Here is a 27,529-nt window from a genome sequence, read left to right as displayed (position 1 = left end):
GGCAAGAGATAAGAAACATGGAAGAGAAAGAGACAGACAAGAGAGAGGGGTGGGAAGGCATGGGCAAGAGGAGTGAGGGGCCGCAGCAGGAGGCCTGAGCACAGCTGGCTGGTCTCACCGGGCACATTCCGGGCTCTGCAGCAACAAAGCTTAGCCTTTTTCACAAAAGGTTCTCTGACTATAGAATCATTTGAGGGACTGCTGTGTTCAGCATCTGAGGGCCTTTCCTGATGGCCATGGAGAAGTTTAAAAGCACAAACAGAAAGTATGGGGAGATTCAATTAAAAAAAAAAAGCTTTCTTTGTGGGTTTTTTCAAATGGAGGAAACAAGCCAATAAATACATTGTTCCAGCTAAACAACTAAGACATTCTGTTTTACTGTTTTAATTCATGTGTGGTTTTAAATCATTTGTTTACACCAATTCTTTCTAATTTTAGAACTTAACAAAGAGGACAGCAGCTTTGACTTTCTCAAATACTATGCTAGGAGATCAAGTTTAATCAACACTTTCAAAGGAAAATACTTTTGATCAGAGTATGAAATGTAACTAAATCTGGCATTTAGCCTTTGTAATGAAACGCTAAGCAAGAAATTTACTTATTAAGTTCTCTATAGTAGACATTAACTGATAGCTCATTTTTCTCTTATTTTTTTTTTTTTAACGTTTGGATATACCCTGCTTATTAAACATGAAAGTTAGCATTTACAGAATGCAAATATTCGATGAGCAGAAGTCATAGCCAGGCAAGATTCCCTTGGTGCTACCCCAAACATCTCTGACAGAGGAACCCAGCTACAACGTGCTGCAAGTCCGCTGGTGCAGAAAGCTCTGCTTTCACAGGCTCCTTCGAAAAGGAGAGAAGTGCAAACCTGACCCCACACTCCCGCTTTGTGCAGCCACTCACCGGCCAGCGGCTCCACGTGCAGCTGCGGCTCCTGGGAGTACACGTCGTACTGCGCCAGCGGGTAGAGGTGCGGAAGCACGAAGCACACCGGGCCCGCCGCGGCACACAGCTGCCGCAGTGTGTACGTTCCAGGCTCCTTGGCCTAGGGTCAAATCAAGCATTTGGAAAGTCATCACCCCTTTCCCAGCTGCAAGCACCCGAAGAACAGGAGGTGGAAGTACCATTATCCATGAATTGGTTGTTCTTTTACCCTCTTTATCTTACTGCTCTCTGCTCATGTGTCTACAGGCAGGCTGTTTTGCAAAAGGCACTAAAAAGTTCTATTGACATCTTTCTGAGTAACTGGGATTTAAACTTGACTTCTAATAATGAATTTTCAATTTAATAAACTTTATCTGTGGCATTCTTTTCTGAGCGCATGAGATGTAAAACCTGCTCTCAGACAAGACTAAAACACGTGACAAATAGCTGTCCTCCCCAGAGGCCACATCCCTAATTAGTAGGAATTACAGGACACACTGCATTGGAGAAAGACTGTCAGTGAATCAGAAGCAACTGCTTTGACAGCCATGAGTCACAAAAGGAAAATAAACTTTAACATCAAGGATGCTACCTTCTTTGAAATCTCATTTTAACAAATGAGGGTATATTTTAAAACAAAGGCAAAAAATCTAAGTCCAGTGAGAACACAACTATGTTAAGCACTTCATTCAAAAGTTATCAAATGCCTTAAAACTGTATAAGTATAAAAATTATTTTAACTGTCAGCCTATTTTTCTTTAAGGAAAAAACATTATCAAGGTTAAAAGAACAGAGGCCTCCACTTGATTCCCACCACACTTCAGATAATTCTTGCAGGCCAGCGCCCCCTGCTGACCACCTATGAAGTTACCTCCCCAACTCAACACATACCTGTGTCCTGAAGGTTATGGTATTGGGCCCTGGTTCTAGAGTCACACTGCAGCACTTCAGCACAGGGGCCCCATCATCCAGAGCGACCCCTGAGGGCGTGTCCAGAGCAGTGCTGCTTTCCTGCCGTCTCAGGAGCATGTGGACATTTTTGCATATAATCCCTGTGGTGTTCAAGGAGTTATCTGAGGGGCTCCTCTCAAACATCTCAAACAACTCCAGAGCTGGTAAACTGTTTTGGGACGCAGGGAAAGGCGAGGTCTCCACTGGAAAGTTAATAACCCCATTGGACGTCTTGTGCTTGGTAAGCCACTCAGCAGTCTTCCGGTAACTGTTTTTCTCTATGCTGAAGTGGACGCTGATGGCGATCTGGTCCATGTGGACAGGGACGGGCATCTGACTGCAAACAGTTATCTCCACGGATAAAACACCACCCACGTGTACCACAGCATTGGAGGGAGTGAAACGGAGATCTCTCAGGTGTGCAAAAGAATGCATAGGGAGGACGACTTTGTGACCTGCAAATACAGAGCAGCATATTTTGCTTCCCAAGTCACACTTCTAGAAGATGCAGAGGCAGCAGGACCTTGTTTACCACTGGGCCAACTGGAGTATCTCAACATGAGAAGCAAGAAGTAGTGAGTTCAAATGAGACAGTTTAAAACTACCCAACCTCATAACCATCTTCACACACTGAATAATTACATTGTCAAAAACATAACTTATCAAATGCCTGGAAATCAAAGAACCTGAAGAATTATGGTTTCTAAGTTCTGTTTTGATAAACCAAAGAGAAATACAGGTCAACTCCTAAATTTCAAAACATTTTGAATGGGAGAAGAAGGGGAACGGGGAGGGAGAGGGAAACACTGATGTGAGAAACATTGATCAGCTGCTGCTGGCACGTTCCCTACTAAGGGATCAAGCCTGGAACCTGGGCATGTGCCCTGACCAGGAGTCGAGGCACCTCCCTTTTGGTGCATGGGATGATGCTCAGTCAACTGAGCACACTGGCCAGGGCCAAAACAACGTTTTTTAAATGGTCCAATTAATTCCCAGAGCTGTTTCAAGAAATTCCACCACTTTCCACCTCCATAGCAAAATTCCCAAATGAAGATGTCCACCATCCCTGTGTATCAGGAAACAAACCCAGGCGTTTGCTGGCCTATGATGTCAGCCCACTGAGCGAGGAGCCCCGCCTCCTGAACTGCAGGGGGCAGTGCAACCCCAGCCCACAGTCACTAACCAAGAGGAACCCACTGCTTTCTTGACCTCCTTTCTACAAGCACCTGGTTACTCTAGAAAATCCACAGGGCTGCCGGACTGAGCAGTGGTATTTATTAAACACTAATCAACAAAAGAACTTGCTGATGGTGGTGCTATAAAATCAAACACACACACACACACACAAAAAGCGGATGATTATGGAATAGCCTATTCACACAGAGATACCCAAGAATGTTGGCAGGAAAGACATAACTGCATAGTCTCACATATATGTCACATACAGCAGACGTAGCATAAGGCTCTACCAATAGCTAGTTTGGGCACATTACAGAACAAACCAACTAGTCAAGGCCATGTTGCTCCTGAGAAACCCATCCAAACAGCTCAATGTGAGTAAAACAAGCCAGCAGTCAATGATCATATGGACCTGAAACCAAAACCTATGAAATACTGGCTTTCAAGTAGTTAGTAACTGCCATGGACTGAACGGTGCTCTCCTCACAGTCTAAAGTTGAAGCCCCTAGCACCCTCTCTCCTTGCCATGTAAGGATAAGTCAGGAGGAGAGGCCTCATAAGCAACAAATCCTGGCGGTATCTTGGTCTCAGATTCCAACCTCCAGAGCTGTGAGACAATAAACACCTGCTACTTAAACATCCAGTCCATGGCATTTTGTGATGGCCACCAGAGCTGACCACGACAGTACTATTTCAGCCCTGGCCGTTTGGCACAGTGGTTGGTGCCGGCCCACAGATCAAAGGGTCGTGGGTTCCATTTCCAGTTAAGGGCATGTTCTTCAATTGCAGATTCAATCTGCGGCCCTGGTCAGTGTGAAAAGCAACCAGTCAATGGGTCTCTCTTGCATCAATGTTTCTCCCTTTCTCCACCTCTCTCCCTTTCACTCTCTCTAAAAATAAATGGGAACAATCTCTTTGGGTGAGGATTAAAAAAAAAAAAAGAAAAAAGAAAAAAGAAAGACAGTACTATTTTAAATAAGTACTCTTCTTGATAAACAAAACCCCAGGAGCTAAGTGTTACAATAAATTTAATCCTACCATACAAGATCAGTTATAAAATACATTTGCCAAAAAGTTTAGCTTGAATCTTAGCCTTTTGTAACAACATTCTGTTGGACATACTCATGAGGAAACACTGAACAAATTCCAGAAGGTGGGACAGTCCATTATGTCTGGCTCGATGTCTAAAAGTCAGTGTCTTACACACAACCGATAAAGGAATACACACAATGTGGGCCACCCATCCAATGGAATATTATTAGCCATAAAAAAAGAATGAAATAATGAAACATTACAACATGGATGAATCTTGAAAACATTATGCTGAATGAAAAAAAGCCCGTCACAAAAAAACACATATTATATTGAATATGATTCCATTCACATGAAATATCCAGAATAGTATCCAGAGACAGAAAGCAGATTGTGGTGATGCGCACATATCTATGAATACTGGTATGCTAAAAGGTGTTGAATTGTACACTGCAAAACAGTAAATTTTATGGTATGTAAAACCTATCTCAAAATAGCTGAGATATTAAAAAATTTCGATCAGTGTCTTGAAAAAAGATGGGAAAAACTTCTAAGTTAAAGGAGAATTCAGATACAACAATCAAATGTAATATATGATCCCTGATTAGACTCTACTAAAAATAATGTATAAAAACAATGAGGAGAATTGAATTTGAGCTACTGAATACCAGGAAATTAGAACCCTGCCAATTTGAGCATGCTACACTGTTTCAGGGTGAAGTGTTATACTTGGTCTCAGGCTGCTTTGAAGTTTAGCAAAAAAGAAAAAAGTAAAAAGTAATATATAGATACATGTTTGCTACACAGCAACGTATTACTAGTTGTTGAATCCAGGTGGTTAGTATACATTATACATTGTATACTCTTTTTACATCTCTGTAATAGTTGAAAATGTTCACTATAAAAAGCTGTTAGCCTTACCTGGGCTATCTGTCTGTTCACTGGCAAAGTTGAGTATCTCTTGGCAGAAGTATTTCCGTTCCTCTTCAGTTAAGTGATGATCGCTGGCTAAAAGGCTACTGGTCTGAAGGTAGCTGGGACGGAGAGTCAAGGGCCTGCACAGAGGACCTTATACCAAGGGCGCTGCACGCAGACGGCTTCTCCGGGCCCCAGAGCTTTCAAAGTGCAGTTTAACAGGTATTCATTCCCCCCACCCACCCCCTTTTTTTTTTTTTTTAATTATTAGGAACTCAGCTCAGCTCAGTGGTTGAGCAGACTCATAAACCAAAAGGTCACAGGTTTAGTTCCCAGTCAGGGCACATACCTGGGTTGCTGGCTCAATCCCCAGTAGGGGGTGTGCAAGAGGCAGCCAATCAATGTTTCTCATCAAAGTTTCTATCATTCTATCCCTCTCCCTTCTTCTCTTTCTAAAAATCAATAAAAACGTATTTTTTTTAAAAAAGTATTAGGAACTCAGAAAGAGATAAAATGTGAGGACTAGGCATTTAACTTACATTGAACATGGTACCTATGTACAGGTTGGCTTTTTCTCTCTAATTATTAGGTGTTTATTAAACATTCAATTGTAGACATTGTTGCAGTTTGAACAAAAACAAATTTTCCTATTTCATGGAAATGCTACACTTAAAGGATACTTCTCAGTCTGTCCAAGGTGTTTTTGGCATTCGGCCAGCTGCTTCCTTGTGTGTGTAATAGGCAGTGCCCAGCCCTCAGCCAGGTAATTCTTCAATGCTCCTTGAAGATAGGTTTCTGCCTTCTGTGGAGACTTTTTCTTCCTTGCAAATCAACAAATAGAAGCTTTCATTATGGTTCATGATAATCAACAAACTTAGACATAATTTTCATGACTTGCTCTCCGCCCTTTCCAGCCCTCCACAATGACCTTTGTACCATCTTAGACAGTGCTTCTCTGAGACGTGCCCTGGTCTGAGGAAGAGCACAGGATCAGGAATACACCCCTGGGCCCGAAAATGGGCTCCTGGCGACAATGATCCCACACCATTTGCTCAGCATCATACACTAGTCAAAGAACTTTTATAGGAGAAGAAAGTGAGGGCACTGTTCACTATCTCAAGCTGACATATAAGAATACCAAAGGTAACAGGAGGTGAAGGTACACAGCTAGTTAGGAAGGAAGCTACAAAACCAGGGCTTGGTGCCACCTACTTACTGAAGATAGGAAATATAGAAGCATTCTATATGGCCCAACCAAAAGGGGAGCTTGGGCAAATAGCACTGAGCAGGTTTCTAAGATTTACAGAGAATTATGAAGAATTTAATAGCAACTCTATCACTCAAGAGAGGATCTTTCCAATTTAAACCTTCAAGATGTTCCAAATAAAACAAAATTGAAAGCACAATTAGCAAGAGCTTGCTAAAGCCTCCAAGACAACATGGGTCCCCTGGCCCTCACCAAAGGGCTGGGACCACCAAACTCATGGGACAAAAGGCTAAGGCTAAATAGGCATCCTTGGAAGACACCTCGTTTTTACTGCCCTATTCTTGAAACAATGACATTCTCAAATTCTCAAATCAAATAAAATGTAAACCTATCAAAGTATGTGTTTGTTTTTCTACACTTTTATGGTCCTCTCCCATTCCACCCCTTTTTAAAGAGGTCCAAACTTTCAATACTTCTTCAGTTACTATCTCTAGCTAAAGATTCTTACATTCTAGAGTTGGAAGTCTACAGACCATCATTCAGCCCCCAGAGATGGAGGCCAGTGGTCACCCAGCTAGTATGTGGCCAAGGTGAAGCCAGGACCCAATTAGCCACTGTAGCTCCCAGCCTCAGAGCAGACTAATGTCCAGGTGGGCACCACTCACAGCATTTGCAGACACGGCTCCTTTGCTCCACAATAGCTTACTCCTGCAATGCACTAGATGGAGGCTCGAGAGTGCCAAGTCAGCCCTGACTGTTGCTAATCAGTGGTGTGACTGGCTAGCTGCTCTAAGCAAAGCTAGAAAACTTAAGTTCACTTAGATGGCCTATGAATCCCTTCTGCAGCCACTCCAATCAGTTGAAAAAAACTGTTTCACCTAATGAAAATACTACAGATTTCGAGATTTCATTTCAAACACACATTTCTTTTGAGAAAACGTAAATATATTTTTCCTTATACAATGTATATTTCTTTCCAGTGCTTTCAAATAGCAATGACACTGCCAGCCAGGATTTCTTCCTTGTGGCAGGCCAGTTTTAGCAAACACGTGAGAAATACGCTGTCTTGCGTTTTCCTGTGAAATCTGAGTCTAAAGCTGGACAAGACGGAATGCTCCCTGCATGTGTACACATCCCTCAGTCATGGCCATCCTCTCTCCCGACAGAATACATGCAGTTACTTTACATCACTGGCCTCCAGGCTTTCAAACTCCTAGGAGGCATTTGACATAAACTAGAGAAAATGCTATAGAACAAAATATTTAAGAATCTACACCCCAACTTAGTAAACACTGGATGTACAATCTTAAGTATCTCCTCATAATGCTTTAACTGAATAAATGTAATTATAATACTATATCTTACATATAATACTTACATATATACAATGTTACATATACTACATAAGATCATTATATTCATTTAATAAAAGGAATGCAAAGATCAGTTATCAGCTATTAAGAATAACAAGCTGAAAACCTCTCCGTTTGGTTTTCAGAAGAAATTGAAAAAAATGATGATTGGTTAACAGATTTTAATCTTTCATTCTATAAATATGTGTACACTTCACATTAACTACATACATAACAAATCTCTTCTTACTACAGGTGTGAAATTCAAAGAAAATCAATTACATGTAAAATTCTGCCAGATCCTTTCCAACAAACTTAGCAGATCGAATCCTCCCAATACTTGTATACATTTCAATGGTAGCGTGGGACAGATCCTGTGGGAAAATAAAACACCACATAATGTTGTACTTCAACTTTAATACTAGACACATCCTACATTTATTTACCCCAAGCTGAAGCAAAAGAGTTATTAAATAATACTAACATTATTTTTATTTTGCATCTACTTTTGTATTGAGTTTTTATATAATGTGATTTATTATTTTTAAAAATATATTTTTATTGATTTCAGAGAAGAAGGGAGAGGGAGGGATAGAAACATCAATGATGAGAATCACTGATTAGCTGTCTCTTACACACCCCCTATTGGGGATGGAACTAGCAACTAAGGCATGTGCCCTTGATTGGAACTGAACCTGGACCCTTCAGTCTGCTTGCCGACCTGCTCTATCCACTGAGCCAAACCAGCTAGGACAGTGGTCAGCAAACTCATTAGTCAACAGAGCCAAATATCAACAGTACAACGATTGAAATTTCTTTTGAGAGCCAAATATTTTTAAATTATTCTACTGCCACTTCTTCAAAATAGACTTGCCCAGGCCGTGGTATTTTGTGGAAGAGCCACACTCAAGGGGCCAAAAAGCTGATTGTGGCTCGTGAGCTGCAGTCTGCTAACCACGAAGCTAAGGCATATAATGTGATTTATACAAGATCATTAACTTGTACATAAAATTAAGCAGTATAATAAAAGAAATACAAACTCAGCAGGCATATAATATTTAGCTTGCCGAAGTACTTTCTATATATGGTAACATTTCTAGAGTTCTTTTCACTCTTTGAGTAACAGGGACAAACTACTAGAAGCCACCATCTAATACTCCTGAGTTAACCATGACTCAGGTACGCAGTTGACTCACCCAGCTTCTACTTATACTGCTTTGTAAGGTTCCAAATTTAAATCCTTTAAAAACAAGCACAACAGCTCTGTTCAAATCCAAATTATTCCTCTGTCCATGGAAAACCATTCACTATCCTCTTTTACAAATTCTATTCTACTGAATTAGCAATGCCATTTTAAACAAACTTATAAATATCCGAAGATAAGTTTATGCCTGAGTATGGCCCCATGAACAATAACTATTCCAGGTTTTACCCACAATTCCCTAGGGCACCAAAGAAACTGAAAAGGCCAACAAGAAGGAAGTCCCAAATTCCAGCTCATTCCCAATTCACAAGGTCACAGAGCAGCAAGTCTTCCAGAGCTGGGTTTTCTGCCACAGGTAGACAGGAAACAAGATATAAAATACTTACTAAGTAGTGTTTTTCAAAAGCTTCTACTGATGACAATGCTTCTTTGAGTTTCTTATAAGGACTCTGAGCTGTGTTGGCTTAAACAAAAAAGAAATGAGTCCTTATTCATCTTCGTTATTTCGGGACATATGAGTTTATATTGCCCCTCACCTGCCACAGGCAGATGACTTCACCTAACACTTGTAAACTACACACATAGCCGTGCAAACCAAAACTACATAATTATCTACAATCTTGTCCAATTAATAAATGCATGAAACAGTCTAAACCCTTCATATACTTATTAAAAAAAAAAATCTTTGAGATTAGAATTTTTTAAAGTACATATTACAAATCCTCCAATGAATTACCTACTGCCAAATGATTTGAGGTGGTCTCTGGGTAAGACAGTGCAATATTATACATTTTCCCTTGTAAATGTATTCAATTTAGTAGGAGTCCTTTCAGTTCTTGGATAATAGGGACGAACTATTACAAGTTTGTCCCTGTTGTGCTAAATCATACTCATCACTATACTTGTACCCACAGGAACTAGTAACGCTCCTTTCGAAGTGCTTTTATTACCTAGGAGTAACTTACTGGCTATAAAAGCATTTGTCTGGCCGTATTGTTAGAATACTAGATCATTTAGTAATTCCCAGGGAAATTGGTGCATTTAAATGTCACATGGGTTGTAAAGTCATAATCAGCTCATGTAAGCCTGGGAGAAGCTCACACACAGTTTTGAGAAATCTTCCAACAATTTCTTAAACAAGTTCTAACATTTCTTTATGTTATTAAAAGGTAAAATATCCTACATAAATCTGGTCAGCTATTAATGAGTGCAATTTCCCAAATGGTAATTATACTGTTAGAATTTGAGTTACATGTGCCGAGTTACAACCTACATTGTATTATTTTCCACTGTGCTACGTGCACAAGTGCATCTCAGAAAGTACCTGTTTCAGGTCGCTCAGCTCCCAAACCTGCCAAGAGATCAACTGTCCTATTGAGGTCTTCTGAGTTAGGTCCTTTTTCTGACACAAGTCCACACAGGTAGCCCAAGGATTTTAGCTGTTGAGATAAACCCACAATTTCAATTAGTTTGCCACAAGAGTCAGCAGAGAATTTATAAATTTAAATATAAAAATTAAAATCCAACTAAATTTTAGAAAAGATTCAGCTTTCCTCTAAATGATTCTTATCTGGATATAAAGATATACTTATTGGGATCATTTCACACTCCTACCTTCAACACAGTAACAGTAGCTCTGAAGTTGGTAATTCTCAGCTTATGCCATGCACCTGCTTACGCTCTCCCACGTTTTCAAGGCCTCCCGCTCAATCTGCATCCCTGTGACCCACTCCAGCAGGCCCTCGTGCTGCACACACGGGACCACGCTGCATTTCTCATGTTTCACTCTTCATCCTTTTTTGTAAACCCCCTGCCCCCGAAATTGCTGGCAGAGAACCACACCTTCAGCACAAGCATAACAAGTGTTTAATCTGGGTTGAACAAAGAGTAGAAACCATTTAATCCAAACACGCCCTAAAGTAATTAGAACACATGTAGTGACTGAGTGAACACTTCTTCAAACAGCTAGTCCATCCACCCGAGAGGCACAGCTCACAGACAATGGCCACGTCTGCATTCAGGGGCAGTTACCTTTTCGGTGGCATAGCTCCATAAACCCACAGTGTGGGCAATGTTCGAGTCTATCTGCGCCCGGTCACAGCAGCCTTCTATCCTCTGCAGCACTTCCAGACAGCTCAGAAACACCCAGCAGTCCAGCGCGCCAGGCGGGACGGAGACCTGGGGGGTACAAGAGTGGGCACGTGAAGAGGGCACATGAGGAGGGTACTCAGGGAAAGCACGCAAACCCACATGTTCTAGTCTGCCCCTTTAGGCAGCTACCCAATCTGTCACCTGCCAAACTACAGGAAAGAAAAAGAAGACAATAACAATAATTACAATATATCAGTTCACGTCTGAAGAGAAAGAAGTGATCTATGTCCAAATACATGATTTGGTTCTATATTTCAGTTGCTGATGAGTGATTTGGCAGGAATATACCTTTCACTCATAGATTTTTAAAGCTTATGAAGAAAAGAATCCTATAAGAAGGCCTGGTCATGTCTGGGTTCGAAGAGCACATATTACAAAAAAAGGAAGCTAAGATCTCAGATGACCACTGGGTCATATTTTAAAAGGTCATATTCAATACTAGAAATCTAAATATTAAGTAAATATTAGATGATATTTAGGAATTACTGTTAATTTTTTTAGGTGATCATGTTTCTAAAAACCTCCTATTGATTAAATATACACTAAAATATTCACACACAAATAAGACATGATATCTAGAACTTGCTGAAAAAATAACTCAGGAGAAAGCAGACAGGGACTTAGATGACATAAAAATTGGACCCGCCCAGCTAGCGTGGCTCAGTGGTTGAACACTGACCCGCGAACCAAGAGGTCACGGTTTGATTCCCAGTCATGGAACATGCCTGGGTTGCTGGCTCAATCCCCAGTAGGTGGCGTGAAGGAGGCAGCAATCCATGTTTTTCTCGTGGATGTTTCTATCTTTCTACCTCTCTCCCTTCCTCTCTCTAAAAATCAATGAAGATATATTAAAAAAATAAAACTAGAATTTAAAAATTGACCACGTTCTGGTTGGGGACTGTTGCAGCTAGTGATAGGTATCTATCTATAAGTTCATTACATTATCCTCTCTACTTCTGTATATAGTTGAGCTGTTCCATTAAAAAATAAAACAAATGTGATATTATGCAAAAATATTTACTGTATATGATCAACTCTAAAAAAGGTACTTTTTTCATGTTTTAGCATCTCTGAAACTGTAAAGTGTCTCACAATTAATGGGATCTTGACACAGTGACTGCTTTCTTGGAGGCACTAAATTATGGGGTATCTCACAATTGGCACCCCAATTCTAGTGAGATGGTCATTGGTACCATTCAAAATAGGACCTAGCTGACTGGGTGGCTCCATGGGTTGGATCATCATCTCACACACCAAAAGGTTGCAGGTTCAATTCCCAGTCAGAGAACATACCTAGGTTGTGGGTTCGATCCTCAGTTGGGGCATGTATGGGAGACAACCAACCAATGTTTCTCTCTCTCTCCCCCTTCCAGTCTCTCTAAAGTCAATGGAAAAAAACATATCCTCGGGTGAGGTTTGAAAAAAAGGGAATCTAGAAAGTAATTATCTGTCAGCTGAAGAGGGAAGGGCTGCACAATGCTGATGAAACTGACTTACATAAGGGCTCCTTCAGCATACCCTGAGCACAAATAAAAGACGGAAGTAGAGAGGGCCATTAAACGTACATAACAAAACTACTTTTTCTAGTCTCTAAAAAAAATGAGATAAACCTCTTAGAGCAGGGGTCCTCAAACTTTTTAAAGTGGGGGGCCAGATCACGGTCCCTCAGAGAGCTGGAGGGCCAGACTATATGAACTACTAATTCCTACTGTAACACCTCGGCTGTGCTCACTGCCCAAAAAACCTGGCGGGCCGGATCAGACTCCTCTGAGGGCCGCATGTGGCCCGCGGGCTGTAGTTTGAAGACCCCTGTCTTAGAGCCTTTGAAAAGAAAAATCAGCATAGAAAAAAAATCACGTGATCAGAAGGTACATTCAAAAGTGGTATGACTTTCTCGCCCAGACAATGGACCACACCCAAAGGATGCACAGAAGAGCTGGTCACAGGACCCAGCTCTGGGACAGAGCATGCTCCTCCCTGCCCAGTCAAACCAGGGCGGGCTCCGAATGGGTTGGCCTCACCTCACAGGGCCTCCTGGTTCCACAAGATACCACCACACGGGTACCCATCCTGTGGACACAGTTCCTCAGGCATACACAGGTATTTGCCAGGGAGGATGAAGGGCATGGACCCTGGAGGGCTCTACACAGTGCTCTAAGTGTCTTGTAACTTGGAGGGGTCTGAGGAAGCCCAGGAGTCACAGCAGGGAGCTCTGAGAGGTGAACAACTGTACCAGCAGCCAGGGGCTGGCCCGTCTCCGAGACCAGGCTGCACCCACCCCTATGTGGCATGTGTGTGTGCGAAGGAAGAAGCGAGAGTCAAACGCTGTGGTGGCAACAGTAGGCCACTTTGTGAAAAGGTTACAGCATAGATTTTTTTTTGCTTATTATTTTCTGCAAAAAGCAAGAACCACCTGTAAATCTGAAGAACAGAGTGTACAAAATAACACAGTCAGTGAGCATCAGCTTTTCTAATGGCCGAAGCTGAAGCCTCAACTTCCAACCTGGAGGAAGTCAAACCCAGCAGATGGACAACACGCTGACACAATGTCTTGAGGTTCTCTGACCTGCTGTCCTACTGTCCAGATGCAGCACTGGTTTTACTAACTGGAACCTGAAGCTTCCAGCCAATCCTGCCCAGTGGGAAGTCCCACACACCCTGTGCTCCTGCACCAAGGCTGCTCAGGAACTGCAGAGCACTCATTGGCCCTATTTCCAGAGACTCTCACAGCCTCCTACATTTCCTATGAAACCCCCGTTTAAATGGAAGTTTTCACTGAAAGACACCGGAATGTAAATTGGTATGCCACATGGCATCTTATGACACCTGTGATCTGCAGCTTCTCGGTGCCATCTACCTCTTACATTGCCACTCATTTGTGTGCGTCCATCTGGGCTCCCAACCAGGCCCAAACTATATACCAAAAAATTACCAATGAGCCAGTTTCTTCTCCATACATTTCAAAGGCCGGGCAGAGCTGGGCTCCACAGCAGCCAGAACTTCAGGCATGGGTCACCTAAGACTTTTGGAAAGTTTAGTGAAACTTACTTATTTAAAATATGATTGTAGTAATACCTTCCCCATTACTTAAAAAACAAGTTACAAAATGCATACAGCAAGGTATGTAAAGGGCACAAATTCTAAGTTTAGTTCTCAAGGACACATCTGTCACTACCACTCAAATCAAGAAACAGACCATTTCATTATCCTGGAAGGTTCCCTCCAGCCCCCTTTCCGTCGATACCCACTCCCCTATTCAGACTCTGTCACCAGTAATGCCTTCCGCCTGACTGCTGAACTTTACATCAACCGAGTCACACAGCATGAGCTCTTCAGCACGTGGCATCTCTCTCAATATAATGTCAGCAGAGCTCAGCTTTTCAGGGCCTATGGGCAGCAGATTGTGCTTCACTGGGGGGTGTCAGGCCCTTCTCCGGTATGCCAGTTTCTTCATCCATCCATTCCCCTCGCTGACAGGCATTTCGGTTGCTTTGAAGGCTTGGCTCCTACAGATAAAACTATTTGCAATGCTTTCCTCACTCTGGAGGAGGGAGCCTTCTCAGACCCAGAAGACCCCTGTCCCAGAGCTCAGCTACTCACAGAGGAGGCAGGCGATCCCGGCATTGGGTCCCTCGTGAAACCTTGTGGCCCACGGAGCCCCTTCCTGTAACAGCTGCACATAGCAGAGAGGCGGCCCAAGAGCGTGGCCTTATGGTCAGGTTTCCATCGTCCCCCAGTGCAGACACAGTCTACTAATCAAAGGTGACTGATCATAAGCCGTGCTGCTTAGGAACATAGGTGTACCAACGTTATTCCCTGGAAGTTAACATCAGTCCCGAGCCCCTGCTTGGTTATAAGCTGCTCTGCACAGAGCCATCCTATTTTCTTGGATGCCTAGGAATGGGAGTGCTCTAGAATAAAATCCAACCTTCAAAACGATACACAAGCACTTTCATAACCTTTAAGATACACTGCCAGTACCTCTGTAGCCTTCACCTCCAAGCCCTGTCTCGCCCCTTCTAACAAGACTAAGATCCTTTCCAGTTCCTTATATAAAACATCATTTTCTCTGTCTGAAATGGACTCTTGCATTGGCCACAAGCCACATCTACAATCTACTCATTCCATTAAACAAAAGCTCCACAGAATGAGGGTTCGGTCTTTCTTGCTCTCTGCTAAAAACACGGTGCCTAAAATAAACACTTGCTTGGCACATAATAGGTGCTTGGTGAGTATTTGTTGATTAAATGAATTTTTAAAAATCTAGCTCAAATAAAAAATATAATAAAGTAAAACCTAGCTCATACAAGACCACCTCTAGAAACCCTCCTAAGCACGTTAGACACTGTACAAACATTTACTAAACTAAACAGAAGCGCCATGCACAGCTGCTTCTCTATTCGACTCTCCTAAAATTCTTCTCTTACCACCCAGCTCTGACGACCTGGGTACATGCTTGCTCAGTACACTCAACTGTGGGTTTCTTCCTCATGTTTGTCTCTATCCTCCCACCCATGTTTACTACAGTATCAGACAGGTGATCTTTTGGTCCTATTCAAGTTTTTCTTGAGCCATTTATTTAAAATTCTCCAAGGGTGCTTGGTAGCCCTTTATCTCTTTTCCTACAGCCATCAAATCGTACTTCATCCTTAGCAACACCCTTCCTTTGCACTGATCTCCTCTTCCTGTCCACTCCCACTACTCTTCCAGCTCAGATCCTCGTGACTCAAGGTCACAACAGCCTCCAGGTATTCACCGAGGAGCCCAGCAGAGGGCCTACCACACAGCAAGTACTTGCTGACCTGACTTTGCCTTCAACCACACCTCTGCTTCTGTCCTCTGCTAGGCTCAAACCTTGGGACACCTATCCCAGCCAGCCCGCCTGGATAGGTGTCCCAAGGTTTGCCTTGTCTGTTTTCTCCAGTTTAACCTGGACGCTTCTACCATCCGCAGTCCCTGCTCACAATCTGGCCAACTGGCTGCAATGGCCTCTCATGCATGGCTCCTGCCAGTCTCTGGAATGAGTGGCTCTTCTGGGATCCTGAAGGGTCCTAATCCTGCTGGTCCTACCCTGTCTGTGAGCACAATCACAACCTAAGCGGATAAAAGGCAAGTCAGTGCCAAGGCGGACAAATTAAGAAAAAAAATCATTTGGACAGTCACTAGACAAATATGTAATGGTCTTCTAGAAAATACCTTCCTTACATTGTTCTCCCTTACCAGTTCAGTAAAGATTAGAAAACCGGCATTGCTAGTGTAACTGAAATGGGGAGATCTTTCTGGAAGGCCACCTGAGGGTTTATGCTAAATACTTTAAGAACAGTGTATCCTTGAACTTGTGTTCCTACTTGTATGACCTTGTGACATTAGGATGATGTACAAGCAGCCTGCTCAGAGCAGGACAGACTGACAGGACAGCAGCTCCTCTACAGCGGAGGCCAGCAAGGGACCTCCTGCTGTCAGGTAAGCATGACACTTCCTTCCATATGCTTGTCCGTATCTTCCAAACATATGCAGAGGATATAATTAATTTTTGGTAAATAAAGGGCAAATTTTTAAATGTTGTAGAAAAAAAAATACTCTGAAATGCAGTTATGTGAACCCACCCATAGCTGATGTAACTTCCTGCCTAAGCTGTATGGGGTAAGTACAATTTGCATTTTCCACATTTTCAATCAGGGGAGCTGGCCCCAGACTCTTAACTAGGATCCCTGGGTGGGACTCTGGGCCCAACCACAGAGGTGAGCTTATTCCCATAGCATATTCCCCTTCCTCTCAAAGATACTTGATTTACTTTTATTTTTTTATTTTTGCAAGGCAAAATATTGATTTATTTTTATTTTTTATTTTCTGCAGGGGGGAGGATTGTAGTCTCTTACACCAGAGGCCAGTGCACCCACTCGTGTGGGGGGGAGGGGCTGCAGGCAGTTGGCAGCAGGAGGGTGTGCATGCACATGGTCTTGGAACACATGCATACTGAGTGGGCAGTCCGCTTGGCTTTTTAATCCTGACACACATGACCTGTTCCTCACTTTTAATTGGAGCTCAGGCACACAGTCTTTCTCGACTGGCTAATTCAAAGGGAGAGGTTGACCTTTGCCGTTTCAAGATGGCGGCCCCCAGGGGAGCTGCCAGTCATGGGGGCCAAAATGGCAGCGGCCTAAACTGTTCTCTGACAGAAAAGATGACTTCTTTCTTCTCACAATTCCCCCTTTTCCTTTATTTAAACTCATTTCTTCAAACTGACATTCCTTGACTTTCATGCTCTGCAGTGTTGAGAAGACCACTTGCTGTTTGGTTAGTGTGGTTTCGATAAACCTGTGGGCAACACACGGGATGATGTAACACCCCATCACTGTAAATTCTAATCAAAGTGTGAAAGTGGACACCATCACTCCCTCCCACTTCCCAAACCATTGCTCTCCTGAGTCAGAGAAAGGATACCCTCAAAGACACTTAAATCAACTGATACACGAGCCTAGAAGCTACCACGACAGGCCTCCCAAGCCACAAAAGTAAGCGTGTGCAGCATGTCCTGCTGGAGATGTCACAATGAGGAAGGCACAGTCGTTGCAATACTTAGGCTTGGGCTTGAAAAGGTTAACAGCACTGGCCTAACCCTGAAGAGCCAGACACCAGCCCCGCCTCACACTGGCTGCACCCTGGCCTTGGTCCCACAGCTCCCCCCGTCAGAACCAAAGCTCACCATCGGCCCCTAGCCCCTGCCCTAATGATGAAAAACAACCCACCAGAAAGTCAGCCCAGAACAGGAAAGGGAGTCTGATTTTGAGAGTAGAATCAACTGTACAAAATATAGAAATAATTTTGAGTCTTTGGACCTTTGAATATTTCCAAAAAATGTTAAAAGAAACTCTAAGAATAAACTTTCCAAGTTAACTGCCAACTGCAAAACATCCTATATACTAAAAGGCTAATATGCAAATTGTCCCCTGACCAGGAGTTCAACCAGGGGGTGGGGCCGGCCCGCCAACTGCCTGCAGCCCTTCCCCGCAACACGAGTGGGTGCACTGGCCTCTAGTGTAAGAGACAACAATCCTCCCCCTGCAGAAAGAATCTGAGAAGAGAAAGCTGAGAGAGTAATTCCATGCTTACAGGGTCACATGACCTCTACAGTCTTAGGAGAACACTGACATGCCAGAGTACAGGGAACACCATCGCTTGAAAGAAACACTCAAGAAGACAGGGATAAGGAGGGCCATGCTAACACCTGACTTGGAAGAGGGGTGGTGATGTGCCCAGCCCATGCTACACTCCCTGTACACGTGGTACCTCATGGGTCCTCACAACCCAATGGCAGCCAAGGTCTGCCTCCGTCTCAGGGAGGAAGAGTGAGCTCGAAGCCAAGTACCTGCGTCAGGTCCCAACGGGAAGGGTGCAGGGCATGCAAATGCAGATGTTGGCACCCACCCGTGTCCTCAAGCCTCACCAGGGATACTGACGACACTGCCATCAACCTGCTGGCACAGACAGGAAAGCACTTCTGCAGTGAAAGCAGCTCCCGAGGAGCCCTGCAAGTGGACGGCAGTCAGGTCCGTGGGGTTCAGGTCACTGTGTGCGCAAAGCAGGTAAGCGCCCAGCAAGGAAGGTGCCAGTCACCCCGGGGAGCCCCAGAAAATGTCCCGGGCATGGTGGACTCCAGGGGCTGGGCACCTCGTGCATGCCCAGGTCCTGAGGATTCCGAGTGACGGCGCAGTCACACGACAGCTGCTGGAGTGTGTGGCGTGAGAGGAGGAACAGCGGGACCTGAGGAAGGAGAGACGGAGAGCGAACAGCAGGTGGCGTGTCCTCACCGTGCAGTCCCATTTGGCCTGGGTCCACTCCGAAGAGGGACAGTGAAGAACCAGATACGCACAAAGAGCACATTAAACATGATTAAAAATGGGTCAAACTCCACTTGGGGAAATACCATGATGACAATGACCATTTTCATCCAAAGAAGAAGGAGCCAGGGGTAAAGTGCCCCAGTGCATGCGGGATCCTGACAACAGCACAGGGTGCACTGCCCGGCAGAGGAGGAGCCTGAGAGCTCGGTACTTCGGCTGCCAGGCTGACCTCCACACAATCTGCCGAGGCACTCAGGGGCCACGCCACTGTGCCTCACACGTCTCTTCCCAGGGCAATAACTGGCCTGTTTCCATTCTTCCCACAGCCAGTGGCCTGACAGGACTAAGACGACGGCTAAGGTGAGCAAAGCCTGCTCTGCACTGGGAAAGCTGACAGGAGGCGAGTGTGCCGTGGTGCAGCCCACCTGCGTGCCGGGACAAAGACACCAGTGCGCAATGACACCTCCTGTTCTGAGCTGGATGTCCCCGGCCACTCTCCCCCCTGCTGTCATGTGTGAAGCACATGACACCTTCCAGCTTTAGAAGGCCTGGAGGAGGCAGGAGGGCAAGAGAAGGAAGTGGTTGCACTGCCGGCTTCCTCCCCAGGGCCAGCGGCCCCACCAGAGGACTGGCCCTCAGGCCTTCTGTCCCGTTGGCTCTGGCAATGCCTCCCCTCCTCTCTGTAGGTTGGCAGCCATGCTATGACTGGTCAACTTTCTAAGGTAAGAGCAAGAATTTGAGAATGGTTAAATCCCTGAGTTTGTGACAAGCTGGGCACCATGCTAAAGGGGGGGGGCTCCGCACCACTCTGTGGTTTCCCAAGCCTGCCCCAAGCCGAACAGCACTGTCTGATCACTGGTCCCGGGGCTGTTCCATATGATGTGCCTGTGGGACATGCCTGGACTCTAACATAATCCCCTTCCTCTCCCCTCCCCCAGTAAACTAATAAGACGAGAGTCCAAACCAGGTAAGCTCTAGGCACACATGAGCTGACTGTGAATTGTCACACACAGTCCCCATCCCCAGGTCTATACAGCAAGATCGAAGTAGCCAGAGCAGGTGACCTGTCAAAGAATGTTATTTCAAGGTGGAAAATGTTATTTTTCCTCATTTCCTTGATTAGATGTCTGAGGACAGAAAATGATAAGATTCTTAAATTCTCAAGTTTATGACAGCTGGGCTAGGCATTTCTCCTTTAGAAATGAACTGAAATAATTTCTCTTCATTTGGATTTAAAAAGTTTAAATCACTTGAGATTATTTCAAACTAAATGTTGAGCCTATGCTTAGCATTCTGGGCACACAAAATAAAGTTCCTGTATTAGGAAAGCTACCCCCTGCCACAGCTTACCTAACACAGGAATATTACACTCTTCGACCTTTCATAACTGTGCCCTTGGGCGTGCTGGTGTGGACAAGGACAGAAAGGCTACTAACATGGCTTGGATGACCTGATTCTGTGACTACTTATGTTTCTGGGTAAGTCACCTAATCACTTCCAGACCCACTTTCTTCATGTGTGAAGTGGAATTAGACCACTCACTTAGTTCGTCATCGAGGAATGGGGGTCGGGTGTCTATGAATCCTCTGAAACAATATATAACACTGTGTAAGTGCATATGTGCATTTTCCTGGGCAAAGAGGCTGCTGAAATTAAATTTAACTAGGAACCCATTTAACTAGGTTTCCTCACATTAATATTTATGATTCTACAGGAAGGAAGAGTTCAGGCACCCTGGCTGAATTCATCTTTAAAGGCGATATTTCACTATAGATCAAATCAACATTTAGTCTCACTAAGTGGTTTCTTTCACACACATGTGCCCACACGTATTCATAATGTACTTTCCATTAGGCTTTGTGCTAATTAACATGGCACAGCTGGCTGTGTGTCACACTGTTACCTGCATGTTCACTTACAAAACGAAGACAGTTCTGAAATAAAACAAATATCTACCTGCAAAACCTAATCCTGCATGTCCATCAGGAGGGTACTTTGTCATGAAGACCTGCTCCCAGAGAATAAGCCAAAGGCCACTTTCAAAATTATATTAAGAAACTAATCCAAAAGGCTTGCTTTGGGCCAACATGAACTCCACCACACTGGGAACAGAAATTATATTTTCCAGCAATTAATTAATCAATGCAAAGAGTGACTATACAGATTATATACAAGAAATTAAGGACATTGAGAAAAGAAAACTCTTTCCTAAGCACAAATAGTTCAATGTCTGGGATTTCTGTGTGAACAGTCAAGGAAAGGGTAAATTGGGAAAACAGACGACTCACTTCCAAGAGCTTCAGCTCCTGCACACAGCTGTGCAGCAGCTCTAGGGCGCGCTGAGCCACCTCCCACGGCCTCTGCAGGAAGAGGAGCAGGGTGCACTGGCGAGCAAACAGGTAACTGCGCAGATCTAATAGGGTAGCTTCTTGCCTCTGTATCAATTCACGCTTCTCCATATCTATGGGCTTTCGAAGGGTCAATCCATTCCAGCTCTTCACCGGCTGGCAGAAAAAAGTCAGCCAGTTGGCACCATCTAAACAAACACACATCGTGAAAGCTGACTACAGATCCCTTCACCTCACTGAGATGCTGGAGGGACTGTGGGACCTCGGGTACTGGCGGGCAGCTCACCACCCGGTTACTCCCTAAGTACCGGCCCGCCCCTTCCGGTTGGCATGGAACCAGTCTTGGGATGCGGGGATGGGGTCCTGAGTAAGGACTTGTCACTTGACAGTGAGCACAGGGTACCATGCCACAAGGTGGTGACAGGTGGGGAAGCAGTCAGACTGCGGCTGAGGGGAGAAGGAGCCGTGGGCCCTGGGGTCAGTCAGCTCTGAGGGAAGGCAGAGGCCCGGGCTGGGGCAGGCCTCCTGGGGCTGGAGGGCAGCCTGCTCCCGGGGCCACACAGGTCTTTTGTCTTCCTTGTCTCCACTCCTTTCCTTAATCCCCTGTCTCTAACTCCGTCGTGCCGACTACCTGAGTCCTGCTCCTAGAGAAAAGGATAGTAAGCAAAGGAAGATGGAGTACAGGAAGCAGAGAGGGAAATTCTTGCTTGTCAAAAATTTCCAGCAATGCTCTCCATTTAAACTTATAACCCCAAGACTCAAATATGACCTTAAAATAAACATAAGAAACTACAGTAACAAGTCATTCAAACTCTATTAAAAAATCTTAATCTATTTTTCTCACTCCAAAAGAGAGGTGTTAGAACCATTCTGTTCCATGATCATGTCAGGAAGCAATTTGATAATGGGCATCTGACACTACTGAGTATCTGCAGTGCCAACTGCAACCCACAGCATCCTTTGCTCACTTACACTTATACTCAGAGCTGTCAAGTGCACACTAAGTGTGATGTCTAGTCAGACCCTTGGAGTCCCAACACCAGCAAGTCCCTCTGCGGTCCCCACCGCCAGGATTCTCCTGGCTCACACCCACCTTCCCTTCGGGCTTTGTGCGAAGGCCACCTGCTCAGCCTTCCTGGACTGTTTAGCCTAGACCTGAACAGCACTCACCGCCACCTTATCCCCTCGCTGTGTCCTTCTGCAGCCTGCACTTATTCCTGCCTGCCTGTAAGTTAAATATTTCTCTTCCTGTGCCTGATTTCGTTCTGGTCCCTGCTTCATTGAGAATAGTGCCTGGTACAGAGTGGATACTCAACAAGTGTCTATGAAATGAAGGAACAAAAATGAACAATTGTATCAGTCAGCTGCAGAACTTGGACCAGGTTTACTTTTGGATTTTAAATGGCCCCCAAGTTTATTTTAAAACTGAGAGAACAAAGAAATTTTATAAAATATAATTTAAGAAATAGGTAAGATACTTAAAATATATACATGTATAATATATGTAAAATATAAGAAATGTAATTTTATCTCTTCTAAATTTTTTTACTTAATTAGTAAATGCTTTGGTTGTATGTTTACATTGTGTCTTGGCAAAATAAGAGATCCAAAGCTGAACTTGATAAAAACTGGCTGGGAGTGGAATCACCAGTGACATTGCATCATCCATTTCAGAACTAAGGTGGTGCATGACTCTAGTGGACCGCCCCGGGACTGCTCATTCCAAGTTTTCTAGCAGACACTATGTTCCCCGAAATCACTCCTTTCATTGGACATCCTAACAAGAGTTCTCTCTGAAAACAAACCAACACACACACAAAAAAAACCCCCACCACCCAACAAAGATGTCTATTACAACCCAGCTAGGGTGGCAAGAGCAGAAAACACCCAAATGCCCAGCACCAAGGGATGGCTGAATAAACTAATCCACACTATGAAGCACCACGCAGCTATGAACGAAAATAACTTAGAATTTCAGCTGTTACCTTGGAGAAATGCCTGCGATGGGCCGTTAATAAAAACAAGCTACAGACAAATATCTACATATTTCATGCTATTTCCAGCTAAATAAATTAGCAACCAAAAAAATTGTGAGAACAATTATAAACTTCATAAATGGTTTGACAGTGCTACTTTTGTACTTTTGAAAGAATTTAAGACATTACCTGAAAGTTTAGAGGGAAAATGAACACCTATCACAATGGTGTCATATAAAACTCACTGCAATGAGCATTCAAATATCACAAAGGGGACCTCTCAATAGAAGCAAGGATCCCACCCTTATGCTAGCAAGGAGGCACAGAATCAGAAGTGTCACTAGCCAGCTGTCAGCTGTAAAAATGACACTTTATACCTGAAAAACCACTTAAATGCGGTGGTTACTTAGGAGTCTTCTAAAAGTGAAAGTGACTAATTCTTAATTCTCATTTCATTCCTACTGAAACATAGAGAATATATCCTTATAATTTATTTTAAAACAATAATACGGATGCTCGAACCATTTTGTGAATGAATGTCAGCTCCAGACAACTTAAAAGTGGGGAAACTGTGTTGAGAAGAGGATCTGCCTCTAAAGCGTCACCACTCACCGCCAGCACCGAAGTTGACCACATACTGAGAAAACAGGGCGTCCAGCTCGTCGTACTGCACCAGAGCATCTTCAAACTGCTGCAGCATCTCAAACACAAAGGCCAGTTCCTCCTGTTTATCCCAAGTTTTAAAAAAACAAAAGCCTGAATCAGTATTTTGAAACACTATGTAGCTAATAAAGACTGAAACAGAGGGAAGCATGCAGCGTTATGAACAATGCTTACTAAGTAAAAGCCAGTTTAATGCCATGTCAATGACATTTATGCAGGCACAGAGAGGAGACTGGGATGCAATCAGAGAGGCCCAGGAGAGTTCTGACTCTCCATGACTTATCAGCAGCACAGAACCACAGTCAACTCTGGTCCTGGGCATTTCCCTTGCCATCATTCCAGATACAAGTTTTCACTAGATCTTCCACATGGAAGAGCTGGACCTCCTTCTCCATATACTCATTTAACCAGCTATTTACACTGAGTGGCCAGATTACTATAATCTCTGAACGCATAATAATATGGCCATCATAGTGTGTGTGTGTGTGTGTGTGTGTGTGTGTAATAGAGGCCCAGTGCACAAAATTTGTGCGGGAGGGAGGGTGTCCCTCAGCCCAGCCTGTACCCTCTCTAATCTGGGACCCCTTGAGGGATGTCTGACTGCCCAGTAGGATCGGGCCTAAACAGGCAGTTGGACATCCCTCTCACAATCCAGAACTGCTGGCTCCCAACTGCTCGCTTGCCTACCTTCCTTATTGCCCCTAACCTAACCACTTCTGCCTGCCAGCCTGATCACCCCCTAATCACTCCCCTGCCAGCCTGATTGCCCCTAACTGCCCTCCCTTACAGGCCTGGTCACCCCTAACTGCCCTCCACTGTAGGCCTGGTCACCACTAACTGCCCTTTCCTGCAGGCCTGGTCCACCCAACTGCTCTCTCCTGCAGGCCTGGATCCCCCCCAACTGCCCTCCCCTACTGGCCATCTTGTGGTGGCCATCTTGTCTCCACATGGGGACAGCCATCTTGTGTGTTAGTTATAGTCAATTTGCATATTACTCTTTTATTAGATAGGATGGAGATATATTATTGTATATATATATACACCAGTGCATGAATTGGTGCATGGGTGGGGTCCGGCCAGCCTGGCCAGGGGGAGGGGACATGGGTAGTTGGCCGGTCTGCCTGCTGGTCAAACTCCTGGTTGAGGGGACAATTTGCATATTAGCCTTTTATTATATAGGATATACACTGATGCATTCAGAGATTATAATAATCTGGCCACTCAGTGCATATCTATGCAGCCTCATGGGTATGAACTTCATTGCATGGGTTACAAACCAACCTGTCATTATTTATCTGGCACAAATGGTTTACTTATGTTCCTCTGGTGGACCTCCACCTTTCTTGTACACTTCCTTACTTGCTGGTTCTACAGATTTTCCAGGTCCCTGCCCCAACCCTGGAATCAATCACTTCTACAAGGAGCTCCAGCACCTTTTAGTGCAAAACAGAGTTTAGAAACCAAGATCTAGCACTAGGTGTGCTTATTGCTACTGAGATATCATCTTTCCTAGACCTTGTCAGAAGGCAGAGCAAGTATGTATGTGTACTAACCCTCACAACACATACACATATATGTCTGAATCAACCCGTCAATCTACCCATCCATCCACCCACCCACCTATCATACTGTGGGTTCACATTGATACCTCTGATTCCAATCCAACACCACTGGGTTCAAGGACAAGGCCGTTTCATAAAAGGCTAAATGTAAAACTCTGAAGCTCCAGGGAGTTGTTGATATAATTACTCAGGATACCATTTCTGGACAGTAACATCTGTTAGCTACTATATTGTCTTTTTGTTTAAAAAACAATGCCAATAAGACTTACCCCAAGAGAGTTACCTTATTTAGAAGGGAGGGAGGGAGGATAAGGAGGGAAAAAAGGAAATTGTCCAGCTCTACCATTAGTCAAATACCTGAACCATGAAATATTCACAAAAGCTCCAGCCTGGCTCAGTCCTCTTCTCCCTCAAGGTTCTCATGTCATCCTCAAACTTGCCTAGGTTTTTGGTAAAAGACATAAGAAGCAATGTCCTGAGTTTGGTCAGGAAGGCATTCCAGGATTCCTGAGTTCGAGAAGAGTCCTTCAAGGGGTCATTGAGCACAACACACCTGCAGAGACATGAATGGACTATCTGGAAAATACTCTCCAAGCACAGCATCACTGCTCCATTTTCCTTCCAATGAGTTCCTTCCTCCCCTTCTTTTCTCCCCTCCCGCCCTCCTTCCTTCTTCCTTCTTTGGCTGGTGATTCAGTCCCTGCAACAGAGAAACCACCAAGGTTTCGGCGGTCCCAGTTACAGTTTGTGAAGGAGATGAAGTCAGCATTTTATAACTTCTGTTTTTAAGGAATCCTGCACACAAGATATCAAGACTCCTTGAAGCCCTTGCTATGCTGACGCCCATTATTATCAATAATGAGGGCCTACCACGTGGCCTCCCCCAGGGTCACTGGGCCAGAGGGCCTCTCCACTGGGGGTTACTGTGTACAGGTTTCACCTGCCAGACCAGGAACTCCACCAGCAGGGACATGGTTCTGTTTTCAGCACCACAACCACACGCTCAAGTGTCAGGCACACCACAGACACACAGAGTAAACATTTATCACTACCCGAAGCCAGTAATCTGTATCATCCCAGTATCAGCCCAATGAGGTAAAATTAAAGATACTTACCTGTCACTCTGTTTATTACAAAAATCATTTCTTATTTTGTCCACAATAGAAGTTCGAGGAAGGATGTTGGTTTTGTTTTTTTTCTTGGCATCATTTTCAACTACCACTATTAACCAGTCCACAGAGCTATGAGCTTTCAGAACATTCTGCCACTTGGTAAGGTCATCTTTTACTGTTGCTTTATACACTTCAGTATCCTAAAAAAAACACACGTCACTGTGAAAGCAAGTTAATCCATCCCTTTCATTTACAGCAAAATGTGTCTAACAGCAGGGAAGACAGCCGCCACAGCACTTTCCAGTCCCGGGGTGGGGACGCTCCAGGGGAGGCCCAGTACCGAGCCACCGCTGCAGGTCTCTGGGCAGGCTCCGCACATGGCCTTTGAGTCATTCCCAAATACTTGGGAGCCTGAGGGAAGATCTTCCAATGTCACAGAGGAAGAGACTGAGTCAGACAGCTTGGGAAGTTGCCCACAGTGACAGTCAGCTAGGTAAGTTGTGACTTCAAAACCCAGGACTGCATGGCAAAGGCCCTGTGCCCAAGCACTGCAGGATCCCATCCACACATGTGCCAGGATGGGGGAGGCAAGAGGCTCCTCCCGCTGCAGGCTGCCTGCCATCACTGTAGGCCCTTTAGAAAATGCAATTTAAGGGTAGAAAACACACTTCATTTATAATGTCTACAAAAATCATATCCAACAATAAAAATAAAAGACTTTTGTGAAAAACATTGTTAATACATTATTAAAAGATATAAAAAAGGTAGAAAGAAGGCAAAAACAAACCATGTTCCCAGACCAAAAGATTCATAATTACTAATTCCTCTCAAATTAATCTATAACTTATTCAAGGCAATCACAATCAAACCCTCTCCTGTCTTTCCTTTTTTCTTTTCAGTGACCTGCTGTTCCAGGGACCTGTTGCTTTGTAACAAACCACGCAATATGTAATGGTCCAGAACATATATTCTGCTCATGAACCCACAACCTAGAGACTCAGTGGACAGCTCATCTGCGCCTCCTGGTGTCAGCTGTGGGGTCTGAAGGCTGGTGCTTGTAGGCCAGGACCTGCTGGGACTAGGGCTGCACCTCCACATGCTTGCCC

General features: G+C 44.3%; 1 protein-coding gene across 1 annotated transcript in view; it reads right to left on the bottom strand.

The window, feature by feature from the left end:
• TRAPPC10 (trafficking protein particle complex subunit 10) overlaps positions 1 to 27,529 on the bottom strand; it is a 66,929-nt gene that overhangs the window by 21,600 nt on the left and 17,800 nt on the right. Inside the window, exons 4-15 of the mRNA XM_084873585.1 lie at positions 26,427 to 26,623; positions 25,669 to 25,864; positions 23,699 to 23,810; positions 21,051 to 21,298; positions 10,799 to 10,945; positions 10,092 to 10,206; positions 9,154 to 9,230; positions 7,846 to 7,937; positions 5,685 to 5,825; positions 5,011 to 5,123; positions 1,819 to 2,333; positions 907 to 1,048 (exon numbers count right to left, since the gene is read on the bottom strand). Coding sequence (XP_084729711.1) covers positions 907 to 1,048; positions 1,819 to 2,333; positions 5,011 to 5,123; positions 5,685 to 5,825; positions 7,846 to 7,937; positions 9,154 to 9,230; positions 10,092 to 10,206; positions 10,799 to 10,945; positions 21,051 to 21,298; positions 23,699 to 23,810; positions 25,669 to 25,864; positions 26,427 to 26,623 — 2,095 coding nt within the window. The remainder of the gene's footprint in view (positions 1 to 906; positions 1,049 to 1,818; positions 2,334 to 5,010; positions 5,124 to 5,684; positions 5,826 to 7,845; positions 7,938 to 9,153; positions 9,231 to 10,091; positions 10,207 to 10,798; positions 10,946 to 21,050; positions 21,299 to 23,698; positions 23,811 to 25,668; positions 25,865 to 26,426; positions 26,624 to 27,529) is intronic.

The sequence above is a fragment of the Pipistrellus hanaki genome (genome assembly GCF_964339955.1).
Source record: "Pipistrellus hanaki genome assembly, chromosome: 2".
Classification (NCBI taxonomy): domain Eukaryota; kingdom Metazoa; phylum Chordata; class Mammalia; order Chiroptera; family Vespertilionidae; genus Pipistrellus; species Pipistrellus hanaki.
Note: the sequence above shows the minus strand (reverse complement) of the source record. Positions and strands in the feature narration are given on the sequence as shown.